Source organism: Puntigrus tetrazona, chromosome 14, assembly GCF_018831695.1.
Source record: "Puntigrus tetrazona isolate hp1 chromosome 14, ASM1883169v1, whole genome shotgun sequence".
NCBI lineage: Eukaryota > Metazoa > Chordata > Actinopteri > Cypriniformes > Cyprinidae > Puntigrus > Puntigrus tetrazona.
The window spans coordinates 7,206,298-7,232,220 of NC_056712.1; the positions used below are offsets into that span (position 1 = coordinate 7,206,298).

The window sequence follows — 25,923 nt, forward strand, 5'->3', positions numbered from 1 at the left end:
AAGAGTAAAGAGCATGCTAATTTCAGCCCAAAACCAGCCTGCACTGGTCTGGATATCAGGGCCATGACTAATATGACCTGAATAAGATATTTAAAGCAACGTATTGATATAATTAGTCAATCTGTATGGTGTCTGTTGTGTTAATTAGGACTAAGTAAATTCCTCTTTGTCATCTGAATATCGTTTGCATTAATAAACTGTAATAGTTTGAGGAGGCATGCTTGCTCTCTGAGCACAGAAACAAAGCATTCAGGCTGGAGTTTAACTGGATCACAAGTCAAAAGGAGGTTCATTTAATAAAAAAAGACAACAAATAAAAAAAATTCCTTACACAGCATGGAACCAAGAGGGAAAGTTAATTTACTGCCACTGCCCTCTTTGACTGGATGACTAATATTCAGAACATAGTTGAGCATGAGAAGACAAAAACTTGTTTAAAAACTGAATTGTCTTCTGCAGAGCTGTTTTTGAAGTCATTTTATACTTGATTATCCTTTTAACATTTGCACTTGCACAACAACAGAACAACAGCACTGAATCTAAACTGTGCTGAATAATGACATTATCACAATGAACAAATAAACATAATATATATTACTACATAGACCTTTAAATAGGTTACTATATAATAGTCTACTTACTCACATATAGGCTACTACAATTTAACAGATGAAATTTGAGATGAATCAGATCTGTTTGGGTTCTAAAGCTGTACTATTAAGCGCATCAATAATTCAAGACAGAAAGCCACTTTTAATGTGTGTTGTTTATTAAGACTTTTATTTTGAAGAGCCGTCCGTGACGCCTCTACCGATCTCTTGGTTCACCGGCCCCTGATCATCACCGTTAGTCAGACGGACCCTCCGCTCGGCTGTGGGCAGGTCGATGGAGACCCACAACTGGTGACAGCGTCGTTTATTTTTATACCCTCGAAGCACTCGGATAGAGATGTCCGCGCAGGGTTACGCGAATCCGAACCCTTCCGTGAATAATTACAGCATGAGTTCCACTCAAAACGGAGGCGGAGCGGCGGCGGCGGCGGCGCCGTGTCAGAACGGTACGGGATTAAAGCGAAACCACCTGAGCTAAGACGCTAAAGCTAACGCCAGTGTCACATCCAAATGCAAAGATAACAGGCTAAGTGTTAAAGCTAGAGCTAAAATGCTAACGGCTAAAATAAGTTGCTAAAATCCTATTCGAATCCCCTTTAAAAAGCTAAGATAGGTTAGCTAAGTTAGCTAAAGGCCTAAGCCTGAGCCGAGCACCTGTCATCTGCGTCTTTGGGGTGGGGACTTCGACAGATCGCACTATTACGGGAACATTTTTTTCTGTATTTGTCATTCAAATCATGTCGCGTTTTATGCGTGTTTTACTTGAAAGTCGGTGTGTTTTCGTCTCCTGTCATTAGCCCGTTAGCGGCTAGTTTAGTTCTGGTAGCTCGTTTGTTATTTTCTCGTTTTAAAGGCTTAAAAGTCCGACTTATTGTCCGTTAAGGCTAGCTTACCTGAATTGGGAACTTAAATATGTCGCTGTCTTGATTGTATGCCTCTTTATATGGGTGGCAAGTAGAGTTGGCATAATTGCGCATAACTGGCGGAGATTTTAGCAGAATATGGTAAATATTTAACGTTACTAAATATTCCCAAATATCCAAAATTTCTTAAAACATGTTTTTATGTTATTATATACAGTTTTTTTTCAATACTATGCGAACGTGAGCCGTACTTTTAATTACGTGAATATAATCTGACAACGTTACAGTTAAACTGCATGAAATTAATTACAGTTTGTATTGTAATGAACGTCTAACACTTATTTAATGTGGAGTGACAGACGCTTGTTGTCAAAAACCAGAAAGAAATCCTTTCAGCTATTAAAATTGTATTATTTCTATAAATACCATGAATTAAATAGGCAGTCATTCATTATAGTGTCATTACCATCACTTATTTTAACGATATACTCAATTCAAATTGATGCAGGTTTCAGTTGCTGTTGTTTTTGTACAGGTCAATTTGTTTAAAACGTGTCTAATGATTATGTGTGTCACATTTCCTTCTCATTTGCATGTCGAAAGCACAAATCAAGTTCATGTCGTTTTTGCCAGGTCCAGGACAGACGTACCCTGCTATGTATCCTGCATCCAGCTACTATAGTTCTGCTCCACCTGCTGCTGCTTACCCCACCGTGGCGGGACACGGCGCTCCTCCCGCTGGCAAAATCCTCGCTTCGAGCGCAGGCTATAGTGGGAACTATTACCAGAACAGCTCAGGGCCGTCAGCGTATCCAGCACAGCCAGGAACGCATCAGTACTCAAACTCCCCGGTACAGTCATTCCAGCAGACTGTGCCGTACGCTGTGCCACCTGGATATTACGGACAGGCTTATAGTCACCCCTCACAAAGGCAAACTCAAGCGCAACCTCAGCAGCCGCAGCCCAGCCTGGTGCCAGCGTCCAGCGGCAGCAACCTCGGCGCCCCGCTGTACCCCATAGTTTCTTACCCATCGGCCCCTGGGAGCAGCCAGTACGGCACGCTGAGATCCTCCCAAACCACCGCCGGGCAGCCACCCGTTTCTACAGTAATGCCACCGCCACCTACCCAGAGCTCTTTGCAACAGTATTCTCAAGGGATCGGGGCCACGCCCACATCAGCTCACCCGGGCTATGGAGCCCCGCCTCTTAGCCAAACAGCCACTGTCAACGGCCAATCAAATGCAGGTGGGTTTGAATTCATTATGTGTGTTCATTCAACAGAATGCCGTCGAACACATACGTGCCCCGATCAATTTTATTGATTGTGTATTATCTGATGTACGTTTAGTTCAACAACACTACGACCAAAACCTCCACAGTCCCATGAGCCATCATTACGCGGCGGCCCCTCCTCATTCACAGGGCCCTGATAAAGACAGGCCGCCCTCAGGAACCCCAGGCACTTCTGTGCATTCGTCACCACAACACCATCCAGGTACAAACGGTCCACTTTCACACCTGAACCAACAGTCATTCGTTCATTTCTTTCAGTACACTCTGTTTTGACATTACTCGTCTATTTTGAGTTTTTATTATTTATTATGTATATAAAGACACACACTTACAGTATATATCTTAAATATTAAATATATATAATATTTATGTATGTATATGTGTGTATATATATATTATTATATATACATATTTAATATTAACATATTTCTCTTAAAATTATACATGCATGCGCTTATAAATAAAGACTTATTTTAGATGCAGTTAATTGCATTAAATCTTTTTTTTTTTTGCAATTCGTTTGACCGCACTTTTTTTTAAAGAAACCAAAATTACAACGCTTTTATGTGTGCTGTTATGACTGCTAAATAATCCTAATAATAATATTTTATATTTGTGGCATTTGTTATTAAGAAAGCATTGACGAAATACTGTAATTTTATTTTACAATACAACTATATTAAATATTAACAGTGCTAATTACAGTACTAAACTATTATGTAGGCATGCTGCAGATGTTCGGCAACCCGAAATTGGGAATAACCAAAAAAATCGAATAAATTATTTCGAACAATGGCATAATTTGATCAAATATAGACGCGCTAAAGCAACAAACATGTGGACAGCGTAAAAGCATTTACAAGCATCAGAGAAAGGCGCTTCAATCATTTCAATCACAGACAGCGAGACCGTTTAGCACTGCATCTCATGTCTCTGATGAGAAAAGAAAGGGGCCCTTGCTGGTTACTGTGTGATGACTGATTTAGGAAATGGCGAATGATTAGTAAATAAACTGCAGACCGTTATGTTTTCTAATACACACGAGTTGCATGTGCAGCAATAGGCTACAAGCTTGCGGTCTGTCTGCTTGTTAGTCAGGGTTCAAAGTCCAAATCTGCACTAAAACTGTTACTCGTTAGCTTCTAGGTAACGTTTTCATGCTTTTTAAAAATAAAATGAAAAGAAAAAGAAAATGAAGACCATAATAATGATAAGAATAATTGCAACAGCTCTATTCATACATTTATTGTAACACTCATACATAGTTTCAATTGAGATCTGTCATATAAGTTTTGAAAGTGCTTTGTTGGTATAGTTATACGTATATTTTAGAAATATTTAGTGTAAAGTAAATATTATTCAATTGATGTTTAATAATTACTTAATTTTTTTTGTAAAGCACAGTAAAGCAAAAAAATATGGGGTAAATCGGTGCAGTGTTTCATTTTGTTCAGCTTTGGCCAAGAATTTATTTCAGTGCATCCCTAGTATTATGGCTTAGAAATCTATAAATAATAATAAATAAGAATAATTTAATTGAATAAATAAACGAAATAAATTGAAATTAATATATTTACATATGCATATATTATTGTGTATATATAATCTGTGTGTGTATATATATATATATATATATATATATATATATATATACACATATATATATATATGTATATATATATATATATATATATATATATATATATATATATATATATATATATATATATATATATATATATATATATAAAAATATTGCACACATTTATACAAATGTTATGGTACAGCTGGAAAGCTGCACTATGTATGGCTCTTAATTTTCAAATGTTAATATAGCTTTTATTTCAACATGAAATCACAAGGATCTCTTAAAGCTTCACTTTTTTGATAACAGCTGGTTTCTAAGGGCTTTTTGTTCCAAGTTTGGGAAGATGTTTTCCACACATTTCCTACCAAATGCATGCTAAAGTGACCCAAATGCAGAGTTTGATTAAATTATAGCAATGTTCAGCTTTACATCTTTCATCATTAGCTCTGTAAAGTGACGTGTTGTGTATTCATGGAGTAGTTGTTGCAGTCATTATTACTGTTGGTGTGTTATTCCTGACAGGTCTCACCTCTTCTGATTATTCTGTAGTTAAACATGTGCTTTGTTTCTTAAATGTCAGCAGAGCATCTGTCTTATTATTCTGCTTGCTTTTCTCACTCGTTCATCTCTTTCTTTGCTTTTTTCCGTTCTTCCACCATGTGTTGTTACTTTTCGGGCCATGTTATTGTTCTTGTGTGATTTGGGTAGAATCCAGCTCCATTCTCGTCCTCTCTCTCTCTCTGTACTGAACCCGTCTGTTGTCTCTGATGGTTACTGTATTTCAGGGCTGCTGTACGGTGACCGCGGGGTGAATAACACCGTTAGCTCGGCTGCGGGCGATCACTCCTCATCCAGTTCTGACCATGACGAAGAGGATGAGGAGGATGAGGAAGCAGGTCTGCTTTCGCTTTTTCATTTTTTCAGTCACCTCCCTTTTTCACTTTCTTCATCCCTCCATCCCAGATTTCCGTCTTTTTCCATCCCTGCACCTCCCATTGAAAATGATTAACGCACGAGAATGTACACACGTTCTCCTCCCTTTAAGACTCCTCGAGATTCATGTTTCATTCTTGCCAGTTTTTCATTCACTTGAAGTCTGCAAATTCCCATAAACACAGACGATCATTGTTCTTGCGGTTTGTGTGTTCATATTTATATAATGCATATGAATAGCTCTGAATTGCCATATTGTAAACCCTACAATATATGTATTGGCAGGAAAGGCAGGAAATTCAGCAGATGGCGAGTAGTTTAAGAAATACAAGTAATCAAATAGTTTGTTTTATTTGCTATTTAGTATATATCAGCCTACATGCTGTATGATTAGGGAAAAAGGTGAGCATACAGTGTGGTGTGATAAGTTAGTTTTGCTATATAATATAATGTCAGTGTACTGTACATGGGATGAACTTGGATATATCATGTGTATATAATATATTATAGGCATTCATTTTGTCCTGATGTGCCCTTTTTACTTGCAAATGCCCTTATGTAAGCACACAAGCAAACTCTTAAAACATCATGTACAGACATGCACACTCACTGCCAGCGTTTGGCCCCTGAGGCTCCTGATCTTTTCCCCGGTCTCCTGTCTTTTTTTTTTCCTCTACTCAGACCTGAAGTACAGCAGTTGTTGATATCAAAAACTCACTTCTCACAGAACCAGTTTCATGAATGATGAGAAATGTCTCTACTTCCTCCCTCATGCATTCATCTCAGAGTCACGCACCCAAATATATATTAATGTATGCATATATGTGTGTTTGTGTGTGTATAAATATAGTAAGGCTAAGGCAGCCTGTTGAGCACAAACAGAAAGTATCTGAAGCTGCATTCAGTTAATCCAAAATGTTATAAAAACAATATTGCCTTATTTTTATTATTATTACTGCAATTTAGAAGAACTTCTTGCATTATTACTTTAGTCTTTCAGCATCACATTTCAGAAATCATTCTAATATGCTGATTTGATGATCAAGAAATATTCCTTTTTCTTTCTTTTTTTTATCTGTTAGGAACACTGTTTTTGTGGCTTAATATTTTTGTGGAAAGAGGGTTACATTGCTGTTCAAAAGTTTGGAATGAATCTTTTTTTAAAGAAATTTTAACTTACGTTAATCAAGGATACATTAAATGAATCAAAAGTGACATAAAGCATTTATAATGCTACAAGAACTTTTACTTCAAATGAAAGCGTTTTTTTTTTTCCTTTTTGTTAATCGTGTTTTCTAACAAAAACTTTCAACATTGATAATGACAAGAACCATAGTTAACAATCGTGTAAAAATAATAATGAATGAAAATGAATTAGTATATTAAAATTATAAATAGTCATGTGGCACTGAAGACTGGAGTAATGATGCTGAAAATTGAGCTTTATCATCACTGGAGTAAATTTTATAATACATTACAGAAGAAAACAGTTCCTCTAAATGGTAATAATATTTCACATTATTACAGTATTAAATGAAATAAAAATAAATCAGCCTTGGTAGCATCTTAATAATTCTAAACTTATGACAGTAATCAAGATGCCACAGTAAATTTACTTTTCTCTTTTTACTTTTATGTTTTTGACTGAGTTTTGTAGCAGCACAGTCCATAATATCTTCATTCAGATGTGAAGTGCAAATTTGGAAAGAGTTTTCTAGATTGGGTGTATGAGCTTTGGCAGTTGTTCGGTCTCCAGTTGATGGACTGGTGTACTTATAACCCTGTTTTCCTCTGCTTCATGCAGAAGTGTGTGAGTGTCGTGGGCAGCTGGTATTTTTAGCTCTTCATTATGAAATGTTGGGGTGCTGTGTTTTCTCATGGGGAGTTTGGATGTGTCACGTCGAAGCCTGCTACCAATTCATCACACACTCCAGAGGTTTCCTCATCCTCGCTGAGTGAAACGGCTCCTTTCTTGGACTTTTTGAACTCAAGGTGGAGTCTCAGGTTTGTATGGAGGACGCTTATCTTAGGGTTTGCCTTGTAGATGGTCTCAGAAGGAAGTTCTGGTTGTTTTTCTCCCCTGGGGTTAATCTGCAATGAGTGATTTTTTTATTTTTTTAACTAGCCTATTATTTTTGTCTTCATTCACGCAAATTAAAGTTTTATGTGTCCATTTTATGTTCTGTGGTGGATGTTTCATTCTCCGTCCGTTCTTAAGTTCAGACTGCTGATCCAGTGAGGTAACAGATTGAGCACAGGATGACCAGAGCTTGGCCAATCACGGCCCGTCTATCTCTCTCTCTCTCTCTTTCTGGTCTTGTCTGGTTTCAGTAGTTGGGTTATGGAGGATTAGCGTTAGGTTAAGCTCTACTGAGGATTATTGTCTTCTTCTCTAAGAGTCCTGATTATGTAATTTCAATGAATATCAGAGAGCAAATGAGACATTTAACTTAAAATTACATGCAGATCATCAGAGCAGCAAAGTGTGTTCTGTGTACGTGGGTTTTTTTCCCGTACGATACGTTTCATGAAAAAAAAATTGCTACTGGTTTCATTCACTATTCACAAATGCCGATGTTGGGTGATATTGAACTCTGTTGATTTTACTGTTCGAAGAATTGGGTAAAATGTATAGGTGTGAGTTTTTGAGTCATTAACTTGCATGCATAAGAATGAGAACAGTTCTAAACCAGACATCCCTCGTGCCTGTGTGCTTGCAAACTATCACAGGTGGAGACAGCTCGTCTACAACCACAGGCAGCGCCTCTCCGGTTCCCAACAGTTATGAGTCTCTGGAGGGCGGCGGTTATTCAGGTACATCCCTACAATGCTCACTGAGACATCTCAACGCCAGAGCTGCACTAGAATGAATCATTTATGCTTTATTCAGATCTCGCAGCTCCTCCTGCTGGCGTTCCCCCCAAACAAGCTCCACCCTTCGGATACAATTATCCAACCATGCATCCCGCTTACCAGCAAAACCCTGCCCCCAAACCAGACCCCTCCCCCTCTCATGGAGGGTACAACCCACCAGGATACCAGCCGTACTCGCAGGTATTGACATTAGTTTGGAATTCAGAAAGTGTGCTTCATTCGGGAAAAGGTTAATAAAATGTGTGCGTTTGTGTTTTTGTAGCCTTTTCCGTCTCTGTCTGAGCTCTCATCAGCGTTAGGAGGCCTCGGCGGCGCTTCTGAACTGGATGCCGAAACATTGAGACCCGTGAATCTACTCCAGGAGAGAAACATCCTTCCTCCCAAACGCGCTCCTCCACCTGAACCCAACCTGAGCAACGACTTACGCAAGGTCAACTGCAGCCCCGAGTAAGAGCGGAGAGATGACACACGGAGCTGTGGTTTCACACGACAGGTGCAGACTGAGAAACGGCTTCGTTTGTTTAACACTTTCTCTTTCTTTCCGTCTCTTCTAGCACTTTTAGCTGTACTCTCACCAACATTCCCCAGACTCAAGCGCTGCTGAATAAAGCTCGTCTGCCTCTTGGATTACTGCTGCATCCCTTCAGAGATTTAACGGTAGGAGCAAAAAGCACAAATCAAACTCAAACCGTGATGTGCTGTTTGAAGTTAAAGGGTTACTCTAAACCAACATGAAAATTTTACCTGTATTCACTTACCCCCATGTTGTTCAGTACCTGTAAACACTTCAGTTGTCTTTGGAACACAAAATATTTTGGGTGAAATCAGGAGGCTAGTGACTGTCCCATTGACTGTTAAGGTGCAGAAAAGTATGAAAGACATTGTCTGAGTGAATCTGCTATCAATGGTTTAACCTTAATATTATGAAGCTAAATTCAGCTTTGCATCATGGGAATAAATGACAGATTAATATATATTAAAAAAGAAAATTCACAGTATGATTTTTTTTTTTGATGATTTTAGCCATTTTAAGATTATCAGTTGAATCCAGGTAAATGAAGTCCTATTTTCTGGCCATTGAAAACCCCATATCGGTCAAAACTTGCCAGTCACCAGATATTGCTATAGTTGAACCATCATGAAAACTTTTTATTCAGGCATTTATTCAGACATTTTCAAAAATAAATCTCCTGGGACAATAAAATATTTTTAAGACTATATAATTGTTCTTACCACTTTTGTTTTTAATGTTTTTATTAAGCGTGTATGTGTTTGTACTTATTTATTTCTTTATATGTTTTTAGTTGTTGTATGTGTGTGTGTGTGTGTGTGTATATGTATGAATATATGTGTGTGTATATATAGATGTGTGTGTGTGTGTGTGTATATATATATATATATGTGTAAAATTGAATTGTGAAATTGAAATGTTATATTTTGAATACAACCACTTCTGCTCACACGGGGGTAAATCATAAATAAATAAATGTACCATCGTGAACACATTGTCCCATTTAATATATAAGCAAGCTTGATTCTGAGTTCTCACATGAGGGTAAACAATATTATCAGTTTTATATATTAAACTGTCTGGATTACAGATAAAGGGGTCATAAACGGGTGTCTTACAAAGTCTTATCTAGAGTTTTACTGAAACATTAGATCATGATAATGCAGGTTTTATTATCTTTTAATGAACTCTTCTCTTTGTCTCTGCAGCAGCTACCAGTGATCACCTCTAACACTATAGTTCGTTGTCGTTCGTGTCGGACGTATATAAACCCTTTTGTTTCGTTTCTGGATCAGCGCAGGTGGAAGTGTAATCTGTGTTACAGAGTCAATGATGGTAAGAGCTTTACAGTCGTATATTAACTTATTGCCTTGATACCTAACCAGAAATATTTATTATTTGGATAAAATATTAATCTCAAGTAAAAGTAAAGGTTTTTGGAGATCTATGGTTTAGTCTATTACAGTTGTACCATTAATTACTGTTAAAGTCTCTAAAATGAATAGTTTTCACACATTAACTTGTTCTTGAGGGTTCTGATAAATTGTCGTCTTCTCGATCAGTTCCTGATGAGTTTATGTATAATCCTGTAACTCGTTCATATGGTGAGCCTCACAAGAGACCAGAGGTCCAGAATTCAACTGTAGAGTTCATCGCTTCCTCTGATTACATGGTGAGCGTGTCTGTTTTTAATAGACCTTTATTGTTACGCTCGCATGTTAATCTACATTTGCTTTCTCTCTGCAGCTTCGCCTCCTCAGCCCGCGGTATACCTGTTCTTGTTGGATGTATCCCACAATGCTGTGGAGTCGGGCTACTTGAATGTGTTTTGCCAGTCATTACTGGACAACCTAGAAAAGTGAGATATTGCAGCTGATGAAACGTTTTGAGCGCCACGCACCTCAGATGTGACCGTGGGTGTATGTGTTTCTCTCCCAGGTTGCCCGGAGATACTGTGACACGCGCATTGGGTTTGTGACGTTTGACAGCACCGTCCACTTCTACAACCTGCAGGAGGGCTTTCTCAGCCTCAGATGCTGGTGGTGTCTGATATTGATGGTAGTTTTTTCTGATTCTCTTGCTTTTATTATCTTTTCACCAAAATAGAAAAAAAATAAAAGAGTAAGTAATAAGCAGAGTAGCAGTGTGTGTACATAAATATTTGTAACAATTTTTCAATTTTATTATTTTTTTTTTTCACTGTATATTCCAATTAATCTCAAACTGCAGTTGGGTTATCTTGATTAGGTTAAAAATGTAATGCATATAACATATTACAACAGGACTTGGTTAGAAGTCACATATTTTCACATATATACCATACGATATTGCCTTTTTGTTCATTTGTAACAGGCCTATAGAATATTGCATGGCATCTGATGAGTGATTAAGTGATGTATTTGTGTTTTTTTTTTTTTTTTTTTCCTAGATGTTTTCATCCCAACACATGACAGTCTTCTGGTGAATCTCAAAGAGAGCAAAGAGGTTTGTATTTTAAGACCTTATATCTCTGTGTGTGCAAGGTCAGCTGTGTTTGTGTTCCCATTTCCCGGCTTCATATCTCTGTATCACACAAGCTTTGATATGTGACACCGTTTTTGCAGCTGCGTTATCTGACAGAGTGTGTTTGTGCATGTGCTCACAGCTGGTGAAGGACCTGCTCAACGCGCTGCCGGGGATGTTCATGCACACACGCGAGACTCAGAGCGCTCTGGGTCCGGCTTTGCAGGCTGCGTATAAACTCATGTCCCCGACGGGAGGCCGGGTGTCCGTGTTTCAGACCCAGCTGCCCACCCTCGGCGCCGGACTCCTGCAGTCACGGGAAGACCCCAACCTCAGATCCAGCACCAAGGTACTGCTCTCGAATCGTCAATCAACTTTAAAAGATCCTGTTCATGCATGACTGCAAACATGCACATCGGTGGATGCGATTAACATTTGCCATCATAGAAGCTGTTGAAAATATCATAAATATTACAGCCATCAACATTGATTTAAAAGTCTAAAGAAGTTGTAAATTTACTTTGCAAATTGAAATGAATAAAACGTCAACAAGTCTTAAAGGGACAGTTCACCCAAAAGTGCAAATTGTCCTTTAATTATAATGTGAGCACTAAAGGTAAAAAGTCAAAAACAGTAGCACTACTGTTGCAAAGTTAATGTAAACTGTAATCTGACACAAATGTAATGTAATCTGCCTTTGACGAATTAGGACTTTATGGTGTTTATTATGTTGTAGGTGGCTGTAAGAGTACACACTTTATCTTGTTTATCTTTTAAAGGAGCAGTCTGTATTTTAGGCTTGTTTGTAATAAAAGGTTCTGCAACAAAAATCATTTTTGGGGGATATTATTGGTATTTTCATTCAGTAAACTGTACCTGCAATTTAATTCAACACAAACTCTTGTGACTTCTCTCTGTGAAGAAAATAACTACAAACACTAACTCATGATCTCTGTAGCTTATTTTATTAGTTTTTGTTGGTTTTAACTCTGTGAGGAAAAACCTTTAAGAAGATCATTTTTCTCGCCATGAAAGATGGCCACAGAAGCTGGTATAGCACAAACAACTTGCCTTTTTTTAACCTTGTGATTTATCCTATCAGAAAAATCAGTTAAGAACCGTATGTATTGCTATATAACTACATAAACCGTTTTCGATACACATGCTTATATTCAATAAAGTTTAGTTTTTTTTTTAAAGTTTAGTTTTAGCCTGTTTACATAAATCAAGAGCGTCTTAAATAGATGACTTGCGATTTTTACAAATAAAAAAACGATACTTTTATAATTATGTTTCAATGAATGTTTCAGCATTTTGAGTGTTTTTGTTGGCTCGTTTCTTTTCAGAACGTCCAGCACTTGGGTCCTGCTACAGACTTTTACAAGAAACTGGCTCTGGACTGTTCTGGACAGCAGATCGGAGTGGATCTGTTCTTACTGAGCTCCCAGTACTCAGACCTGGCTTCTTTAGGTACACACACACACACACACACACACACACACACACTTAATGTTCTTTCTAAGCTCTTATACGTGTCCCAAAGTTGCTAAACAAAAACCTTTTTTGTTCTTCTGCAGCATGTGTGTCCAAATACTCAGCCGGCAGTGTCTTTTACTACCCGTCCTTCCATCACATTCACAATACGGCACAGAGACAGAAATTCCAGAAAGACCTGCAGCGATACCTCAGCAGAAAGATCGGCTTCTGCCGTCATGAGGATCCGTGCACCAAAGGTGAGGGGGGCGGGCTCACACGAGCTGATTCTGTGCAGTAATTGCTTTGATTGACACTTCCAGTAACCAGTATCCGCAGGGGCGGTGATCTCATACCTCTTCTTCAAGATACTTTCTCTGATTGGTCAACAGGCTTGTCCATCCACACTTTCCATGGCAACTTCTTTGTGCGCTCCACTGATTTGCTCTCTCTGGCCAATGTGAACCCAGACTCTGGTTTCGCTGTGCAGATGTCAATCGAGGAGAGTTTAGCCGATACGTCGCTCGCTTGTTTTCAGGCAGCTCTTCTTTATACGTCCAGTAAAGGTAAGCAAGGATGTCGCGCATTTACGCTGATCCATTTTTAATCAGACCACTCCCACAAACAGAGTAAGGATTCCTCTGATTGGTCTGTGTTTTATGATTGACAGGTAAACGCCGAATCCGAGTGCATACTCTGTGTCTGCCGTGGTCAGTCAGTTGAGTGAAGTGTTTGCTGGAGCTGATATCCAGGCCATCTCATGCCTTCTGGCCAACATGGGTTAGTAGAATAAACACATTGACATTTTAAGTGCAGTATATTATGTCAATATATTGTGCACAGTGTCATGTTGCTTGTATGTATCTTGTTTTACATCACACTGTAACTAGCTGTGACTAGTGTGCATTTTTATTTAACTTTAAAATGGTAAATGAGAACGATAAATACATTTTAATCCATTATTTACAGGAATGTTGTTCCATATCCTGCCCAATGTTGTCTTTTCAAACAGTGCAGCTTGAAAACCAATAGAGTGAATGAATCTTATGTAGGCTGTGTGCAAATAAATAATAACCTAAAACATACCAATTGAAAGTAAACGTATATAGATTGTTGGATTGCTGGAGGATCATAGATTCATTCACTTTCAAACATTTTACATTTCTACTATTACAATAAACATATTGCATTAACATTTCAAGTAGCATTTAAAGTTTTTTTTTAAAGTAATTTTAAGTAAATTGATGGCAAAAGTCTGGAAAATATGTATTGAAATATGATTTTGTCGAGTTGAGTTTCAACCGGAAAAATATGACCACTGATAAGACAATTCAATATTTTTTTTCTTCTTTTTTTTTAATTACTGCATTTCATAACACTTTATAATCTAATTTATTTATATAAAGTAGACCAAAGGCATGTACAGCAGCTCATCAAAACTACAGTAGAAATTTACAATGAAATCAAATAAAACACATTACATTATAAACAGAAATCAACAGTTAAAAACCATAGAAAATAAGTACGATAAATCTGATGTCTGGTGGAAGAGAGTTTAACAGTCTTGGGCCAGCATCCAAAAATGCTTTTGTTTTAAGACGAGTTTTCAGAACCGATAGCAGTAAACAATTTACAGATCTTGGGAGACCTACAAGAATTCATGTGAATCAGGTCCTTTATATATATTTTGTATTAAATATTATATGTTTTTATTTATTAAATGTAAGAAAGATTAAAGAAAATTTAGTAAATATGTACATATTCGAGACAAAATAAAAATAATTATCCTCAAAGTTTAACAGATCTTCAAAACGAAAATAAGGTATTCAGGAAAATGTGTAAGTTGCTTTGGATAAAAGTGAAAGCCAAATGTAAGTGACAAGTAGATGTTTTCCAAGCATGTTTCACAGATGTAATAAATGTATTCATCTTTTAAGAGCAATTTTAGCGATTAGTTGTTGCAGCCCTAATGCAAAGTGCTTTAATAACATGCGTTTTCACACCAGTGAGAGAATGTTTTTCACCAGCATGTTAAAGCGAAACCGTAATCACAGTTGTGTTTTCATCATTCTTGTTTGTTTGGCTTTGCTGGAAACGTCGTCTCTGTCTCTGCATCTGTTCGCAGCTATCGATCGCTCCATCTCCTCCAGTTTGTCCGATGCGAGAGATGCGCTAGTAAACGCCGTGGTGGACTGTTTAACGGCGTATCGCGCTAACGGCTCCAACATCCAGCCCTCCGGCCTGATCGCCCCTGCCGCCCTGCGTCTCTTCCCTCTTTATGTACTTGCTCTTCTCAAACAGGTGGGGGCGCTGAGTGCACATACACCAACAGAGATTCACTTACTAACCCGCGCACCGTTCAGAAGCCTTTAAACGGATCAGATCTGTGAAAAGCGTGTGCTTTTGTCTTTCAGAAAGCTCTACGGACCGGCACCAGCACCCGTCTGGATGAGCGAGTGTTTTCCATGTGTGAGCTGAAGAGTCAGCCGCTGCAGCAGATCATACGCATGGTTCATCCGGACCTGTACCGCATCGACAACATGACCGAACAGGTAACGCACATTCATACAGGCGTGGAATATAATGATGCAGGATTGTGGAGTCCTTCATTGATTTATTGATTAATATTCCTTACCGCCATCTGGAGCGCTGGCCCTTTAATTTACTCCCTAAATGACAACATGCAAAGATATAACACAAACATGTCAAACATCGTCGAGTAACATTAAATATTACTAAACTTACATTCCTTAACGATGAAAAGCACTTATTAATCTTAGTTCATCTTAATTTGAACATTGTGTCGTAGATAATGAGCATGAGATAACATGAACTAAAGATGACCTAAGATTAATAAATACTTGAACAAATGAATGCATCATTAACAAAATGTTATTCATTCATTTATGTAGTATTATAATATGTGACGGTAAGAAAAACTGTGTGTATATAAAAATCTTAAATTGTTAATTTTCAACCATTAAGCTTCTTTTTTTTTTTTTTTTTTTTTTTTGGTGGAAAACTACAGGAAGCCTTTAAAGTGTCTTTTTTGTTGTCAGCCATCAGTTTATGAGTGCTTTTTAATGTTATAAGTGACCTATGTTTTTATTTTAATTAATTTTGCAGCCCTATTTCTAAACTTAATAGATGTAATATGGATTTACTTTTCCGCCTCTAACCTTTTTCTGCCATTTTAAAAAGTTATACAAAATCCCCCTTTCTATATATGTATCAATGTTTAGAGTTGCTCACATTTTATGTCATTCTCAGACTTTAAATGCAGACTTTCAATTAAATTGTAAGTGTAATGTGGCACTACAACAAACAAACAAACAAAACGTAACTCCTCAAGGGAGCTGAAGTCGAAGAATGTCAACGAAGTTTTTCAAAATGCATCCAATTTTGTTGAAGTGTTGTATGTGTCCTATAGGCGGCGCTGCACTTGAATGACTCTGTGATTCCTCAGCCTCTGTTACTGCAGCTCACTGCAGAGAAGCTCACCAGAGAGGGGGCCTTCCTCATGGACTGTGGCAGCGTAAGCATTGCCGCGCAAAACCACACAAGTTCTCAGGATTTAAAGAGACAGCTTCTCTCATTAATTCTCCACTCTGATTCTGCTGTTTGCTCTGTAGGTGATGTATTTGTGGGTGGGGAAGTGCTGTAGCGAGATGTTCATACGGGACGTGTTGGGCTTCCCCAATTATGCGTCCTTACCGTCCAACATGGTGAGTGTGTGTGTGTGCGTGCGAGTACGTGAGCACATTGAACTGTTCTCCCTTTCTCACAAGTATTTTCTTTCACCCTGTCGTGTTAAAGGTGACATATCATATTTATCCTAAGGAACAGGATTTTTGTTTAAAAAAATACAAAAAGCTACAAAAATGACATTTTCCAAGGAATCCCACTGCATTGATGGCACATAGTCCTGCATAACAAGACACCACCTACTCACAACTAAATTTAATATTCAGCAGCCTAATGAATAACAGTTGTGCCAGTCATAGCAGAGCTCATTTATTTATAGGCATCTTAAAAGAGAAGTAACACCAATCGATTTTTGAGGACCAGAAAGAAGTCCATAGTTATTATCCTAAACAAAAATTAAAACCATTAAAATAATTATTACTTATAATTATTTTATCTCATTTCACGAGTTCGCACTTACGTATAATTAATCATAGTAACGGTAAAAAGTAAGCGTGTTTGGCGAGCTGTCAGGGAGAGGGCTCGGAACTAGGTGGACTACCGAGTCCAGAGTTTTTCCTCTTGTCCGTGAAAGCGGACAGGACTCGGTGTCCGACCCGATCCCTGAGTGCCCCCCCCCCGAGAGGGGATAGTAGAACTAGGAGGAATGGAGATTGGGGTGGTGGAGGGATGCTCGGAAACGAGATATATCGAGGTAAGAAGCTTGTGCGAATTTATAGTAGGCTTCTCTTGCTCTGGTTGGATAATTGCGTGATTAGGAAACGAGAAGCCAGCCGCGTTAATTATCAGTGCGTGCTCCTCCCGAAATTTGTTTATAGCTAAACATCATTTCACGAGTTCGCACTTACGTATAATTAATCATAGTAACGGTAAAAAGTAAGCGTGTTTGGCGAGCTGTCAGGGAGAGGGCTCGGAACTAGGTGGACTACCGAGTCCGAGTTTTTCTCTTGTCCGTGAAAGACAGGACTCGTGTCCGACCCGATCCCTGAGTGCCCCCAAAAAGCCAATTAAGACAGCAGCCAAAACACGTGTAAGCGGCCCCCCAAAAAAGCTACTGGCTTAGCTAGAAAGGAGGAAGAGCATGGATATGTTAGTTGAAATTGGAATGGTATTAGGATGATATTATGTAGGTGTAGGAGAGTGGGCATGAAAATGTTGTGAGCGTCTCTAGCGGGAGTGGTCCACGGCGGTGGGTGCAGTACTCCGGCTAGAGCGGTCCACTGTATTAGCAGCATGTGTGAACGACCGTCTCCGGCGGAGCTGTCCACGGCGGTGGGTGCAAAGCTCCGGCTTTTGTGGTCTGCTGCTAAAGGCAGTGGGTGCGAGTGAGCGTCTCTTACAGGAGCGGTCCACGGCGGTGGGTGCAGGGCTCCGGCTTCGAGCGGTCCACTGTAACAGCAGCATATGTGAACGACCGTCTCTGGCAGGAGCTGTCCACGGCGGTGGGTGCAGAGCTCCGGCTTTTGCGGGTCTGCTGCTAAAAGCAGTGGGTGCATGTGGCGTCTCTTGCGGGAGCGGTCCACGGCGGTGGGTGCAGTGCTCGGCTTAGGCGGTCCACTGTAATGGCAGCATGTGTGAACGACCGTCTCTGGCGGAGCTGTCCACGGCGGTGGGTGCAGAGCTCCGCTTTGCGGTCTGCTGCTAAAGCAGTGGGTGCGAATGTGAGCGCTCTCTAGCGGGAGCGGTCCACGGCGGTGGGTGCAATGCTCCAGCTTAGAGCGGTCCACTGTAATAGCAGCATGTGTGAACGACCGTCGCTGGCGGGAGCTGTCCACGGCGGTGGGTGCAAAGCTCCGACTTTTGCGGTCTGCTGCTAGAAGCAGTGGGTGCGAGTGAGCGCTCTAGCGGAGCGGTCCACGGCGGTGGGTGCAATGTTCGGCTTAGAGCAGTCCACTGTAATAGCAGCATGTGTGAACGACCGTCGCTGGCGGGAGCTGTCCACGGCGGTGGGTGCAAAGCTCTGGCTTTGCGGTCTGCTGCTAGAAGCAGTGGGTGCGAGTGTGCGCGCTCTGGCGGGAGCCGGTCCACGGCGGTGGGGTGCAATGCTCCTGCCTGTGTTGGCCACAGCGGTGGCGGGTTTTGTATACCATCATCTACGGCGGGAGCGGTCCACGGCGGTGGGTGCAATGCTCCTGCCTGTGTTGGCCACTGCGGTGGCAGGTTTTGTATAATGTCATTTACAGTGGAAGCGGTCCACAGCGGTGGGTGCAATGCTCCTGCCTGTGTTGGCCACCGCGGTGGCGGTTTGTATATTGTCGCAGTACAGCGGGAGCGGTCCACGGCGGTGGGTGCAATGCTCCTACCTGTGTTGGCCACCGCGTGGCGGGTTTGTATATTGTCGATACGGGCGGGAGCGGTCCACGGCGGTGGGTGCAATGCTCCTGCCTGTGTTGGCCACAGCGGTGGCGGGTTTGTATGTTGTCATGTACAGCGGGAGCGGTCCACGGCGGTGGGTGCAATGCTCCTGCTTGCAGTCTGCTGCTGAAGGCAGTGGGTGCGTGTGAGCGTCTCTAGCGGGAGTGGTCCACGGCGGTGGGTGCAGTACTCGGCCAGAGCAGTCCACTGTAATAACAGCATGTGTGAACGACCGTCCGCTGGCGGAGCTGTCCACGGCGGTGGGTGCAAAGCTCCGGCTTTTGTGGTCTGCTGCTAAAAGCAGTGGGTGCGAGTGTGCGTCTCTCTAGCGGGAGCGGTCCACGGCGGTGGGTGCAGAGCTCGGCTTAGAGCAGTCCACTGTAATAGCAGCATGTGTGAACGACCGTCGCTGGCGGAGCTGTCCACGCGGTGGGTGCAAAGCTCCGACTTTTGCGGTCTGCTGCTAGAAGCAGTGGGTGCGAGTGTGCGCTCTCTAGCGGGAGCGGTCCACGGCGGTGGGTGCAGGGCTCCGGCTTAGAGCAGTCCACTGTAATAGCAGCTTGTGTGAATGACCGCCTCTGGCGGGAGCTGCCCACGGCGGTGGGTGCAGAGCTCCGGCTTTGCGGTCTGCTGCTAGAAGCAGTGGGTGCAAGTGTGCGCCTCTGGCGGGAGTGGACCACGGCGGTGGGTGCAATGCTCCTGCCTGCGCTGGCCACTGCGGTGGCAAGTTTGTATACCGTCATCTACGGCGGAGCGGTCCACGGCGGTGGGTGCAATGCTCCTGCCTGTGTTGGCCACTGCGGTGGCGGGTTTGTATACCATCATCTACGGGGAGCGGTCCACAGCGGTGGGTGCAATGCTCCTGCCTGTGTTGGCCACTGCGGTGGCGGGTTTGTATACCATCATCTACGGCGGAGCGGTCCACAGCGGTGGGTGCAATGCTCCTGCCTGTGTTGGCCACTGCGGTGGCGGGTTTTGTATGCCGTCATCTACGGCGGGGAGCGGTCCACGGCGGTGGGTGCAATGCTCCTGCCTGTGTTGGCCACTGCGGTGGCAGGTTTTGTATACCGTCATCTACAGCGGGAGCGGTCCGCGGCGCGTGGGTGCAATGCTCCTGCCTGTGTTGGCCACTGTGGTGGCAGGTTTTGTGTGCTATTGTGTACGGAGGGAGCGGTCCACAGCGGTGGGTGCAATGCTCCTGCCTGTGTTGGCCACTGCGGTGGCAGGTTTGTATACCATGATCTACAGCGGAGCGGTCCACGACGGTGGGTGCAATGCTCCAGCCTGTGTTGGCCACTGCGGTGGCAGGTTTTGTATACTGTCGTGAACAGCGGGAGCGGTCATGGCGGTGGGTGCAGTACTCTAGCTAGAGTGGTCCGCTGTTAAGGCGGGTGGGAGTGTATTAGCATCTACGGCGGGAGCGGTCCACGGCGGTGGGTGCAGTGCTCCTGCTTGTGTTGGCCACTCGCGGTGGCAGGTTTGTATAGGGTCATCTACGGCGGGAGTGGTCCATGGCGGTGGGTGCGATGCTCCTGCTTGAGCTGGCCACTGCAGTGGCGAATTTTGTATATGGTCGTTTGCTGCGCGGAGCGTCCACGGCGGTGGATGCGATGCTCCTGCTTGGCATTGCCACTCCTGTGGCAGATTTTGTATACGAACGTCTATAGCGGGAGTGGTCCATGGCGGTGGGTGCGATGCTCCTGCTTGAGCTGGCCACTGCAGTGGCGAATTTTGTATATGGTCGCTTTGCTGCGGAGCGGTCCACGGCGGTGGATGCGATGTTCCTGCTTGGCATTGCCACTCCTGTGGCAGATTTTGTATACGAACGCCTATAGCGGAGCTGACCAGGGCGGTGGGTGCAATGTTCCTGCTTGGTATGTCCACTGTGGTGGCAGATTTTGAATATGGCTGTTTATAGCGGAGCCGTCCAGGGGCGGTGGGTGCGATGTTCCTGCTTGGTGTGGCCGCTGCGTGGCGGATTTTGTATTTGGTCGTATACAGCGCAGAGCTGGCCGTTGTAGAAGGAGTGATGCCGTGCCTTGGGTGATTCTCCTGCGGGGTGGTAGGTTTGGAGTTCTGTTGGGACTGGTTAGGGTCTGGAGGGCTTTTTGATGAGTGATTGGTCTGAACGAATGTAGCTTTTGTATGCGTTAGAAGACCAGCGGCCGAGGGTTTGGATTTGCTGTTGGAAGAGACCTTTCTCTGCTGCAGTGGTGGCTGCCCCTATTCTGAAAGGAATGTGTGGAGAAATTTTTTTTTTTTTTTTTTTTTTTTTTTTTGATGGGATTCCGCAGTAAGATAGGACTGATTTGAGGTGCTTTTGGAACCAGAATCGAGATACGGGGTGGTTGGAATCATCTGTGAACAGAGGGTCGAGTGGAGTTTTAGTTTGGGATTTCCTGTATTGGAGGAAAGCTAGAAGTGTTTGAAGGGGAAAAGTAGGAGTTTGGAGGTTAAAAATATATATGAAATGCCCATTTTTGGTCTGGTCCGTTTTACTTTGTTTGATGAAAAAGGATACGGTTTCGTGGTCTCACGATAGATAGGTCGGAAATAGTGGGGTGAATATTTGGTCGAATCTGGAGTTGACTGTAAATTCTGAACATCTGAGGAAACCGAAAAGGCCAGAATGAACATTGCATCGAGAGTGCGAGCAGTATGGATAGAAGAGTAGCCTCTGCGGAGGGTGGATATGCATTTTGAGAGAATTTGAGGGTGATGGGCATCCTTGAGTCGGATCGGGAGGATGCCTTCTTTGGATGCCCTTGATTAAAAAGTGAAGTCTGAGCATTGGTTATTTGAGGTGAGGCGATGCCGTGGATGAGTTCATGGAAAAATTGGATACCACTCAAGTAGCCCTTAATAGAACTGACTTGCAGGGTTTTTTTTTTTTTTTTTTTTTTTTTTTTTTTTTTTGAGGTGTTAAGAAAGGAGATGAAAGAAGTGATGGATAGCAGGAAAAATCAGGAATTGGAGGTTATACCTTGCCTGGAAAGATTTAAAGCATTTCCAAGCGGTCAGGTAAGATTGCAGGGTTCTGTGAGAAACTGCTTGTAGGATTGAGTCGAGGAGGCTTCGAGGAGGGACCTTAAAGGATGGTTCGCTGGAATATTAGTTGTGAAAAGAGAAGCACCTGGGTTGCATAGGGTTCCTCGCTTCTGGTGCCAGCATCCTGGATTTCTGCAAGGATCTGTGCTTTGATGGAATTGGGGACGGGGTGGGTCAGGCAAGCGGCGGCATTTGAGGGCATAGGAAGAAGGTTAGCAGTGGATACTGAGAAAGGGTGGTGGGCGATGGGAGAGTTGGCGGGGGTAACTCATGGGAGCTACTTGTGGGGTGGGTTGGAGCTCACGGCGGCTATGGCAGGGGATCTAGGGGAAAAGAGTGGAAAAGATAGGGAGGTAAAGAAGAATAGGTGTGTAAAGATGATGGGGGTCTTGAACCTGGGTTCAGACTGGTAGCAGAAAATTAGGGGAGGGAGGAGGAATAGGAGGTGGTACGGCTGGGATCGTCCAGTGGAGGCATCTGTGTGCCTGTGCTGGCACCTATGGCTGGCTGGGCTGTGGGAACAGAAATGGACGAGTTAGGTCCTGGAGGAATAGGAGAAACTTGAGGCTGGTAAATAACGGACAGTGGATTGGGGCGGGCTGGTTGCCAGGCATGGTCGGGAGAGACTTGGGCAGAGTACTGTTGGTGTGGGTTCAACTGATCCAATGAACAGAGTGGGTACAGGCTAGGCTGATGGCTTGTGGGGGCTGGAGCCGTGGTGCCTGCTGCGTGGGTTGTTTGCTGGAAACTGGAGGAAGAGCTGCTGGTGTTTGGGTCCTGGGCTTTGCTAGCAGTAGCTGGGAGCCTTCTGCCGCCTCCTGGTGGGCGGAGGCTTAATACGGTGCAGATGCTGACTTCTCGGTCTTCCCCTGGGAGAATTACGGCTTCTTCTAGTTGTTTCCTTTCTTTTGGCTGGAGGAGAAATGTTTGGCGAAGCTGCGCCTGTTTGATAAGTCGAGTACAGCGAGAGAGCTCGGCTTTGTTAGCGCGGGCGGAGAACGGAATGTTCGCGCTTATGCAGTGCTTGACGCAAAGCCGAATTGTCCATTTTGTTGCGGATGGAGCGGAAGAAAAGGCTGCACGGTAGGGAGAAGCCGGGAAGCTTGAGGACGCCTGGCAGGTGGAGGCGAACGTGATCTTAATCGCGTTGGCGAAAGGATAGTCACTCGCGTTAGTTTTCTGCCTCTGGCGGCCGCCGCGCTCGCTTGAAGTTCCGGGCGGGCGTTAGCGTGCTTGCTCGGCGGAGTCGTGGAGGGCTCGGTGTCCTCGATTTCGTAGGTTTCTGGCGATTGGTCTTGTTCGACATGCTGGATACCATGCTCGGAAACGAGATATCGAGGTAAGAAGCTTGTGCGAATTTATAGTAGGCTTCTCTTGCTCTGGTTGGATAATTGCGTGATTAGGAAACGAGAAGCCAGCCGCGTTATTATCAGTGCGTGCTCCTCCCGAAATTTGTTTATAGCTAAACATCATTTAATTTTAATTTTATGTACTAAAAAAATGTAACTCAGGCTTATAGGCATATTTTAAAAAGTGTTTAAAAATGACAAAATCAGCAAAACTTCTTGCATTTAAGTTATTAATAGAAATCTATAAAATATAAAATCGAATTTAAAATATTTCTATAACTTATATATATGTCCACATAACATTGTACATTGCAGTAGCCATAAAACTCTATTTTTGTTGCCTTTTGTTATTGTTGAACCCTCTGGGAAGTGATTTATAGATTATGGCCTCTTATTTGTTAAAATGGCATTCCTGCCATAAATACAAATTGGCTCATGTTTATCAAACTCCTCTGCTCATATTATCATATTATTGTCCAGGTTATGAAAGACAGAAGCTGCTTCTGATCAGCCTTAGAACATGAAGTTTGTCTTGAGTTCAGCTTAGTTGTTTTTCATTTGGAAGGCGTCACTGTCAGTCGGCATTATCTCACCCCAGAGGGGATTGTGGGCCGTGGATCATTTCTCTAAATGATCTAAACCTCACATAATTCACTCCAGTTCCAAACAAAAACCACCATCCTAAACATCTGAATGTTTCTGATTCCCCGTACTAAGAAATCGGTTTTATTCATTTATTTAGATACATTTTATAACCTTTTAGATTTTTTTTCAAGCATGTCTAATAAACTAAAATATTACAACTTATAGAATATAACAACTTTCTTAATGTATAAAATAAATGATAAAGACCAAAAGTGTTTAATCAAGTAACAGAATTAAACAACAATTGATTAAAGGTTTATCATAAGTTACATTATTAGGGTCCTATGGAGTTTCTATATGTTTTAGTTTGTACGGATTGCCTTTTAATGGTTTAATTACATTGATATAACTTTATAACCAAAAATCAGGTATAATCAATATAAACTTAGGATTTTTACATTAGTAGTATCACACTAAATAAACTAATGATTCATTTTAGAAATTCTGTTTTATGTTTACATTTTATTTATGATTTAAGACGTATATATATATATATATATATATATATAAAAATTTAACATTTGTGTAATCAAATGAATATTTTCCACAGAGAATGCTTTACTTTTCATCTTATAGACATGAATATGCAATGTGAAAAATGAATAGAGAACCCGCTTATTGTTGTTTTCCAGACTGAGATCCCTGAGCTGCAGACGACGTATTCAGAGCGAACTCGAGCGTTCATTTCTTGGCTGCTGGAGTCTAGAACCTTCCACCCCGCTCTTCATGTGGTCAAGTATGTCTGCTCTGTTTCTTCCAAATCCATACAGCTTTCTTCTTCTTCTTCTCCATCTTTCCCAGTTTCTCTATCTCTCCCTCTCCGCCCCTGTTATTCATAGTCTCAGGGCAGCGTATTGTTCCTGAGGGAGGATGGTGTATGTTTATGCTATCTCAGACTGCCTCCTCTCACTGTGGGAGTTGCATTCCTTCGAATATTTTTTTTTTTAGATGTTTGATAGTTGTAAAAGAGCCTACTGACATTTGTGTTTTAAAGAAACACTTTACTGGTTCACTGGTTTCTTCATAATTTATGTATTCTAAGATGTAGCTCTTTTGTTTCTTCAGCCAATGAGAAAGTAAGGTTTTGGAGGAAAACAATGCAGGAATGTTTTTTTTTTTTTTTCTGAATATACAATTTAACTGAACTGTCAAAAATGGTTTTTAGGTTTATATTTAACCAGGCAAGTCAATTAAGAAAAAAAAATGATGTAACAAAAAAACCACTATCAGTATCACACCTTTTCATTTTAAAACGCAATATAAAATTAAGCCTTTAGGCTTGCAAAATTCATCTAAATTCAAAAGCTTTATTTCAATAAAGACTGCTTTTAATAGTTGTAGTTAACAACTATTGTAAAAATGGCAAAAAAAGTTTAAAAATATTTTTTTTTTTTTACTTTTATAGTATTTTTTTGGCCATACTGTGGAGGTCAGTGGCACCCGAAAGTGTTTGGTTATTTGAATTTTTAAAAACATCATCTTAAATGACAGAATTTTTATTTTCCTTGTATGAGCTGTCATTTCAAAGACCAGAAATCATTATATTTTGATGAAAGATTAGGAGAGAAATGCTCAGGTTCATACTCATTCACAGATAGGGCCAGTTCTGATTTAATCTTGACTTTAAGCTTCACGCCATTGTCTCTCTCCAGGGACGACGCCGCGACCAAGACCAGTTTTTTCCAGCACCTCGTGGAGGACCGCACTGAATCTGCCTTCTCTTATTACGAGTTCTTGCTTCACGTTCAGCAGCAGATGTCAAAGTAGAATGGAGGAACCCCATAGAACCGGCCCCAGGTTTAAGGCTAGCTTCTGTTCCGCGGCTCAACTATAGCAAGGAAGCTCTTTGATTGGACCGCAGAGAGGCAGAGACACGCCCCCTGGCCCCCATCGGCCAATCAAAGCCTGTGGCTCTGTGGGTGGGGGGAGTTTAAAGACAATTAAGGATAATAGAAGTTAAAGTGTCAATGATTAATGGACTATTATGGCAAAAAAGAGAGCACAGAGGACAAAGATGAAATGTAGTGGACTTGACTTGCACATAGAGACACTGAACAAGCTGTTCTCAATCATTCCCATCTGCTTACTCCCTTTCATATTTAGCCATTATCACGAGTAGCCAGATGCAGCGAAAGAACATTTCCTGTTCATTTCCCTGTATGTGATATTGTTT

The 25,923-nt window shown here is 41.8% G+C and overlaps 1 protein-coding gene across 1 annotated transcript; it reads left to right on the forward strand.

Annotated features, from left to right (window-relative positions):
- The first annotated feature begins 810 nt into the window (after positions 1-810).
- On the forward strand, positions 811-25,858 carry sec24b (SEC24 homolog B, COPII coat complex component). Its single transcript, XM_043257427.1, is given in 27 exon segments — positions 811-1,057; positions 2,108-2,719; positions 2,823-2,969; positions 5,141-5,251; positions 8,019-8,102; positions 8,179-8,342; positions 8,425-8,609; positions 8,717-8,819; positions 9,882-10,008; positions 10,236-10,350; positions 10,424-10,531; positions 10,612-10,627; positions 10,630-10,690; positions 10,693-10,731; positions 11,102-11,157; positions 11,318-11,524; positions 12,522-12,645; positions 12,753-12,908; positions 13,041-13,214; positions 13,319-13,354; positions 13,357-13,428; positions 14,774-14,949; positions 15,063-15,200; positions 16,079-16,183; positions 16,281-16,373; positions 24,383-24,486; positions 25,403-25,858. Coding segments are annotated over 27 exon segments (3,537 nt in total). The 5' UTR covers positions 811-948; the 3' UTR covers positions 25,518-25,858.
- Positions 25,859-25,923: the final 65 nt, after the last annotated feature.